The 9,177-nt window shown below is 34.7% G+C and overlaps 1 protein-coding gene across 1 annotated transcript; it reads right to left on the reverse strand.

Annotated features, from left to right (window-relative positions):
* Positions 1 to 1,282: 1,282 nt before the first annotated feature.
* LOC102837792 (olfactory receptor 2T27-like) lies at positions 1,283 to 2,218 on the reverse strand. The gene has a single exon (XM_006874476.1). It carries the CDS (start codon positions 2,216 to 2,218, stop codon positions 1,283 to 1,285), a length of 936 nt encoding a protein of 311 aa, XP_006874538.1.
* Positions 2,219 to 9,177: the final 6,959 nt, after the last annotated feature.

The raw sequence follows: 9,177 nt of genomic DNA on the forward strand, positions 1-9,177 counted from the left end.
AGAATGTTTGAACAAATCTGGTACATACACACAATAGAATATTATGCAACGTTGAAGAATACTAGAGATTAATCTGTAGAAAACCACATAGTATGGAGAAACCTGGAGGACATTATGCTGAGTGAAATTAGTAGATTGCAAATGGAAAGATATTATTGTATGAAAACTACTTTAAAAAGCCAAGAAAGGGTTTTCTTTCTAAAATAAAGTTTCTGTGATGGCTACGAGATATAGAAAAGGAGGGAGAAATGATCACTGTGTGGTGTATAGACAAATACTAACTTGGGTGACAGGGAAAGCAGTTAAAAAGAAAAGGAAGGATAGAAAAAGGAAATTGTGTTTTTCTGCTTTTTGTTTGTTTTTTGAAGTACTGGATGGGAAACAATCTATATTTATTTTGTCATTTTAAAAAAAAGCATATGTATTATTATTTTCATTTGAAACATAACGTTCATGTTACTACGGTAATATCTGCATTATTATGACATGTTTAATACAGGACTGTCTGACTACTTAGTTCATCTTATTTTTATTTTTTTCTAATAACATGTGCTTTATATTGATTAATTATGATATTGAGAAATGTTCTTGAAGACTGCATTGTAAATTAAATTGGTAATTCTGAAAAAAAAGCAAAAATTTTTTTAAAGAAATGAAACAAAGTGTATGATTTGTTGAATGCAAAACTAATAATCTCTGTGAATCTTCAGTTCACAATAAAAAGTTTAAAAACAGATATGTGAGTGTATAACACTACTTTACATTCAAATAAATATAGTCTATCATCAGGTAGTTTACTATCCCCTATCCTCACACCTTATATTATAAAAGTTATGGGTTCATATTCATATTTTATTTTGGAGCTCACATAATTCTAGTTCATTTTAATATTTGACTTTAGATTTCAAATAATGTTACTCATTTTCATGCCAATCAGACCCAAGAAAACTGAGTTTGTTTTTAGGTCCAACTATGGGTTCTTATTTTTTGTTTATAGGAAATTTCTAATGATCTTAGATGAATATTTATGACTAAATTAAATTTAAAAATACAAACTAACATTATTAATTTTTGCCTAACTTAATATTCCAGACAAGACAAGTAAAGAAACCTCCACTGAAGCTTGAAAAATCCTTGAAAAGTTCCATTTACAGAGAGCCACACTACTTTGATTTCCTGAAGTCAAACAAGTCATATCTGTTCTCCAAACCTTAACCCACACATAGTTTTGCCTCTGGGACAAGTACATCGTTTTTCACAGTTGGGATATTTTACTCATCCATTAAAAGACTATACATCTCCCCACTAGTTTTCTGAGAGCTGCCACCACTTCTTTGTTCCTCAGGCTGTAGATGAGGGGGTTCAGCATGGGGGTGAGGATGTTGCTGAACACAGAGAGAGCCTGGTCTTGCTCTGGACTATGAGATGAAGTGAAAGTCATGTAGATGAACATGTTTGGACCAAAGAAGAGACTCACTACAGTTAAGTGAGAAGAGCATGTGGCCAGGACTTTTTTCCTTCCCTTGACAGAGTTCATTCTAAAGACAGTGAGGAAGATGAGCGTATATGAAGCTGTGATGAGACTGAAAGGCACAACAAGCAGTACAATGCTTGTAACCACCACCATTAACTGATACACTGAAGTGTCTTCACAGGAGAGCTTAATGAGGACCGGAACCTCACAGAAGAAGTGGTGGATCTCCCTTGATCCACAGATGGGAAAATGCATAGGATAGACTGTATGTATCAATGAACTTAAAGAGCCTCCAATCCAACAGGCAGCAACCAGATGCAGGCAGAACCTTGGACTCATGATGGTGGGATAGCGCAGTGGGTTACAGACAGCCACAAAACGATCATAAGCCATGAGGGTCAAGATGAGGCACTCTGACATTGCCAACATTAGGAAAAAGAAACTCTGGGTTCCACAGCCGATCCATGATATGGTCCTTTCCTCTGTGAAAAAGTTATAGGCCATCTTTGGGACAATGGTGGAAGTCAATGTCAAATCAATGAGGGAGAGTTGACTGAGAAGAATATACATGGGTGTATGAAGCCGAGAGTCTCCCGAAATCAAGACAATTAGTAGTACGTTCCCCAGGAAGGCAAGGATGTAGACAAAGATGATCGTGGAGTTGAGGATAATGGAATGCTTAAATTCAGGAAAGAGTCCCACAAGGATGAAATCAGTTATTGAGGATTTGTTCTCACCCACCATGTCACTAAAAGAAACATAACAGAGCTATGGAACAAATCAAATGGATTGCAACAGTTGACATTCAATGTGTTGTTGCTGTTAAGTGAGTCAAGTGGGTTCTGATCTATAGTGACCTTGTATAGGGTTTTGAAGGCTGTATATCTTTGTAGACGCAGAAAGCCTCATCTTTCTCCCAATGAAGCAGTTGGTGGGCTTGAACTCCCAACCTTGTGGTTTGAAGTCCAGTGATTATTCTATAGAGCCACCATTCAGCATAGGTCTTATATTATCTGTGAATAAAATTTTTAATATATTTTTCATCAAATACTATTAAGCATCAGGTAATTATAGGTATCTTATGATACATTGTTGAATGTTGCTTATAATTTTATTAATTACAAAATAAAAATGATTAACTTAATTGCCTTTTAGCCTTTTTTGACTTTACCTTTTCTTTATTTTCTTCTTTTTTCATTTTCTTTCTTTCTTCTATTAATTTTGTGTGTTTATTGGAGAATCTTATGAAAACTATGGATCCTCTTTTCAGAAATACACACCCAAGCTTTTCTGATAGCCATGAACTCTGGCTATTAACTCTTGGTATGGACTTCTATTGTGGCGCTGTAAGATCAGCACTGGACTGCACATCACAAGGTCAAGAGTTCTAACCTACCATCTTCTCCTGTTTTTGTTGTTGTTGTTAAGCGTTGCCGACTCATATTAACCCTGTATAGGGTTTCTGAGGAGCAGCTGGTGAGCTTGAACCACTAACCTTGTTGTTCAAACCAACTTTGCAGTTCAGTGTATTAACCCACAGCACCACACCAGGACTCCAGTTGCTCCTTGGAAACCCTATATAGGGTTGCTATGAGGTGGCACTTAACAACAACAACAATACTTGAGCAAAGGATTCCTGGTAGCCTAGTGGGTTTTTAGTGGGGTTGCTAAGGTCAGCAGTTCAAATTTGCCAGTCTCACTCTTCAGGAAAAAGATGAGATTTCTGCTCCTGTAAGGATTACAGCCTCAGAAACCCTATACAGATAGGGTTGCTATAAGTTAGAATTGACTTGACAGCACATATACTTGGACAGAAAGGAAAAGTAAAGCTAATCAATACATTAAATTTCACTTTTAAAATTACAAATCAGTTATTTAGTGTTCCCATTTTTTATTTATTTTCCTCTTTTTGTGTGACCATGGAGGAACTGGTGGCTTTGAACTACCCACCTTTCAGTTAGTAGCCAAGGATTTATCCAATAGCACCACACCAGGACTCCACCCTAAATACAGTAATAGCAATGCCAGAGTTACATAATCTTCTCACTTAGAGACTACCAATATTCTTTACATTTCTTAGGCTAAAATTGTGTATTTCCCATGAGTTAAACCTAACCTACTATTATCCTTTGTATTTCTGTTTGTTCTGTGTGATATCACACATATAATTTCTTATATCTGTCCATATACAATCCTTAGATTTGCCAAAGGCTTGTCAATTTTAATATGTTCTATTATTTTAAAACTTATAACTAAAGTTCCAGTTAAACGGATACACTTAGGGTTTCCCCACATGACTTGCAAATACTCCTTTGTTTTTATTTCTCCTCAGGATTATGCTTCTCACCTCAGTGTCAGAGTCCTATTCATACTTCAAGGATTATTCAAAGCTTTCCTGAACCTTGAGGGAGGAAAGCATTCCCCATGTCCCTTAATTGCATCATATTTGCCTTTATTTATCAGCATAAGTGAGAAAGAGAATATAGCTTGGGGGTTAAGAGCATATATCCATGGCTTGGATTCAAAGCTCAGTTCTGTGCCTGCCTTTCCTTGTCTTTGAAAAAGGGAGATTATCCAAGTAACTTCATGGTGTAGTAGTGAGGCTTAAATTATTTAATACAAATAAACCACTTAGGATATTGGCTGGTACATAGTAAACATTTAATAGATGTTAGTATTATACTTTTTATGGCTTTCTATAAACATAATTTCTCACAAATAAATTTTTTATTATTTGAGTGCTATGCTTGCATTTTACTTATCTATATCCCTATAACACCAGCATAATAACTTGATAAGAGTATCTTCAAATAAGTATTTATTGATTAAAAGGTTTAACGAATCAACTCTGTGGAGTTCATCAATGTACATTCTCAGGTAGACTATATGACAAGAAACCACAATGGAATTATGTTCCTGATGACAGCTAAAGATTTTACCCATGTTACCGTATTGAAAAATTGAATATTCATTCAATTCTGAGTCAAACAACTACTGCAAATGTGGATGTTTCTTTATGCACTGGAGTTTACTCACTGAAATGTATTGATGCAACACTTATGTCAAAATACCTGGAAATTCTGTGGGTTAACGCACTGGACTGCAAAGTCAGTTTGAACTATAAAGTTGGTGGTTCAAGCTTACCAACAGTTCCTTGGAAACCCTATGCAGGGTTGCTATGGTTGGAACCAACTTGACGGCACTTAACAACAGCAAATTGTTGAAGCAGAAAAATGTATATTGTAAAGCAATGTCATCCTCTGATTTAAGTTGATTTAGTTGTATTTACAAATTATTTTGTGGAAGGAAAATAAGCTGTCAAGAATAGTTATTGCTTTCATCATTAATATGTAAAAAATGTAAAACACAGATCTAATTATTAATCTAATTCTATGATTAGTGAGCATTAAGCACTAATCTCACTGAAAGTTATATTCACATTACTTTAGAAAAGAGATATTTAAAATAGTTCTTGAAAACATTTGCAATCGATTCATTTTCATTCTGTAGTCTGAATGTTCACTATGTTTCAAAATATTGTATCAGGTGCGTAAACAGAACAACAATGAATTAGAATACAACCTATGTATTCAGTAACCTCTGAATTGAGATCTGGAATCGTTCATATATTTCAGTTAGAGTGGGGAGAAATTAGTGCTATTGTAAAAGCTACTTATGTTAACACAGAGGAGAGAGCTAACGTCTGTAAAAGACAGCTGGAGGATTAGGTAAAATTAATTTGAGCTGTGTCTTAGCGCATAGAATCTCATGGAAATGTGAAGAACAAAAGCACTAAAAGATCTGACATAATTAAAAACATAGGTCAACAGATGGTGAGGGTCACATAATAAAAGTAAGAAACAATTGGCATAACCCATTTAGGCCATATTACCCTAAAAATTTGCAATCATCTCAGTCCTGCATTACCTCATAGAATTCTTACTTACATATTTATATTATGCATATTGCTTGGTCTGCCCTTCCCTTCACTAAGATGAACAATCTATTGTGTCTACTGAAATGAGTATATCGATATTTTATGTTGAATTAATCTGTCTGCTGAAAATACATGATAGCTCTTCCAGAATAAGGATAATGAAAGACCTTCCCCATAAGGTGAGTGTGACAAACAAATGAGGTGTGGCACTTTCTGTGTGCTCAAATCTTGCCCACTGTCATAATGATCATCAATATCATTATAGCTTCCCTGTTCTACACTTTCTCTAGGTTTATAGTCCATCCTTCCATCATATAAACCATGAATATTTCTCAGGGGGATGTTTATAATTTTGAGACTTCATGTGTCAAACAAGTTAAAAACTCACAGAAAGGTGCTGAATTTTAATAACTCTGGAGTAAGACGTCAAAACTAAAGAAAATATCCAAATGTTTAATTCATTCATATTTTAATTTTTATAATAATCACTTTTGTAAATACTTACAGATTTATTTGATACTTTGTGAATATTTATTAATTAATAACCAGTTTTCTTAAAAAACTGTGTGTTAATTTTTTAGGAAGTAAGAACAATGAATCAAGACAGAACCAGACTAAGGAAATATTCTTTGAATGTGAAAGTCAATTGACAGTAACTATATCTGAATTATGTACTAAATTATTCTTACAACAATGAAACCATTTTATAATTCAAATTGACCCAATGGAAAAGGCATTTATTGAGAGTCAAATTTGAGCAGGTTTCCATTATTTCTTTGTTGTTGTTATGTGCCGTGGAGTCGTTTCTGACTCATAGCGACCTTGTACAAGGTTTCCAAGGCTGTAAATCTTTACGGGAGCAGAACGCCTCATCTTTCTCCCACAGAACAGCTGGTAGTTTCGAACTGTTGACCTTGCCGTTCGCAACCCGATTCGTAACCACTACGCTACCAGAGCTCTTTATTTAGTGTTTCTTTAGTACAGAAGAAAACAGCGCTACTCATAGTGAAGAGTGACAGTATTATAGTAGTTAGCCTTTAGATCGTTATTGCCCTTTTGAAATTTTTTAAAACTATGGTATTTATATAATTTTTGGAACATTACATGCCTGTATTGTTAGTTTAATTTGAGATTGTGTCTATGTGAGTATCTGCAAGGTGGTTTGAAATAAAATTATACATCAATAAAAAAGCAGTTTTTTTATAAGTAATCAGAAGAATTAAGGGATTAAACTATGTTATTGTTTGCTTAGACTAATCCTTGAATGTAGCATATTTGATTCCAAAGATGTGATGATTCTCATTCTCTGACATTTCATTTAATACAGTAAGTGATATATATCTGCACCATGTTTAGGCTGATTATCACCAGACGAAACTATTTATGCCACCATTTTTCAGTTACATATATAATAATTATGTTAGGTATAACTCATGCAAATAGTCAAACACAAATATTATGATTTTATACAGCTTTCCTCTGAACCCTAGGCAGACTACACATCTAATACTATCACAGATTTTTATTTCCTGTAACAAGCACAGCCACCAAAACCTGACAATTATTAGTCATTAAAACCTGCTAATTGTTAGATTTCACACTAAGCATACATAGTCTCCACAGAAATTCCATTAGCAGTCAAGTTTCAGAATATTTTAGTTTAGTATCTATCTTAAATTCAATTTATTTCCAGTTACCTCTGCATGGAATTTCTGACATCTTCTAGATTTTCTACAGTAAAATGTAGCTTCTCATTATGCAATCATTGCATCTTTTTTTCATAAAAAATTAATGCAGTTGGCATGGAGTTTATGGAAAATCATACATTTTGAGACGCAATCCAGTGATTTCTATTCTATCATACATGGAGATTAAATATCAGCTAAAATATAATTTGGCAGATTGCTTAGCAATTTCTTAACAGGTTTTGGAGACTTTTTTAGTGAATGACCTAGGGGAACACAGTCCCCAGACTTCAATTAACTTGTACCTAAAACTACAATGGTAAAAAACAGAAATTAAACAAAAATGTATAAAACCACCCAGATGCACACAAGATGTTCCTCACCCTGGTAAACACGCAAAGGTTTCCAAATACTATAATTGTGGCTGTATGGTGTGCATGCTTCAAAATTGTGACTGTATGGTATCAATGACAAAATAAATTGTTGTTATTATTATTGTTTCAAGTGTCTTAAGTGTTTCCAATGATTGGCTGGTGGATTTGAACTGCCAACTTTGCAGTTCAAACCGATGTTGAGGTCCAGTTCTTATCCTACAGTGCTATACTAGGATACTAGGGACAAGCAAGTTACCAAACTTTGAACTTCAGAGAAAGGTCAATTTGCATAATACTCACATTCACCATCCCCACAATCCAGCCACCCACCCATTTATGCTTTCAACTCCACTCCCCAAAGAAATGTTCTCCAATTTATATATGCAGGATTTTTTTTTTTTTTTGGAGCTTGGTGATTATATAGTTCCAGTTTAGAAGCTTGACATAAGGAAAATCAATGCTGGGATCTGAGTGATCCAAATTTGGAAATTACATATACTTTTATTCAAGTTACTCAAGCTGCTCAGTTTTACTACACTATATATAAAGCGTAGCGGTTATGAGTCAGGCTGCTAACCTTACGGTTAGCAGTTCAAAACTACCAGCAGTTCTGTGGGAGAAAGGTGAGACTTTCTGCTCCTGTAAAGATTTACAGCTTTGGAAACCCTATGCAGGGTCGCTATGAGTCAGAACCAAATCCATGGCGTATCACCACCACCACCACCACCATGTATAAACAAGGGCATAGGATATATTTTTATTATAAAGTATGAACTCCTTTCTAGGGTTCCTTTATTGCCTGGTTCTGAGGATTGAGTTTCACTTGTCTACCTTTAGGCCAACATACAGTATCTGAAGAACAAATAACTTTTGTTTTTCTCTCACTCTAAAAGTAGCCTGATTGATCATGACTTAATCTATTCATTAATTTTAAAATATTCTGTTGAATTCCTTCCATAATCAATGAGAATTGTCACGGTTGGGTAAATCAAAACACAGATGAACATACTTTAGATAAACAGTTGGAGAAAAAGAATATCTCAATTGGAAAATAGACTTTGACTCTAAACATTTTTGTTCTTTCATTGGACATGACTTTTTCAAAAGATTTAGAAGCACTAGTAGAATTTTCATAGTCTATTAAGAAAAAAGAAAAAAACGTGTAGAATTTTGTTGCTGTGGTTGCTAAACACCACAGAGTCCATTCCAAGTTATAGTGATCTTAGATACAACAGAACGAAACACTGCTCGGTCCTTTGCCATTACCACAATTATTGTTATTTTGAATCCATTATTGCAGTCACTGTGTCAATCTATCTCATTGAGGGCATTTCTCTTCTTTGCTGGCTTTTTACTTTACCAAGCATCATGTCCTTCACTGGCCCCTCTTGATAACATATCCAAAGTATATGAGACAAAGTCTTGCCATCCTTGCTTCTAAGCAGCATTCTGATTGTACTTCTTCCAACATAGAGTTGTTCACTCTTCTGACAGTCCATGGTATATTCAACACAGTACACCAGCATCATAATTTAAATGTATCAATTATTCTCAATCTTCCTTATTCATTGTCCAGCTTTTGCATGCATATGAGGTGATTGAATACCACACAGCTTGAGTAGGTACGCCTTAGTCCTCAAAGTGATATGTTAGTTTTTTAACTATTTAATGAGGTTTTAGCAGCAGGTTGGCCCAGTGCAATACATC

This window comes from Chrysochloris asiatica, unplaced genomic scaffold (assembly GCF_000296735.1).
Source record: "Chrysochloris asiatica unplaced genomic scaffold, ChrAsi1.0 scaffold00279, whole genome shotgun sequence".
Lineage (NCBI taxonomy): Eukaryota > Metazoa > Chordata > Mammalia > Afrosoricida > Chrysochloridae > Chrysochloris > Chrysochloris asiatica.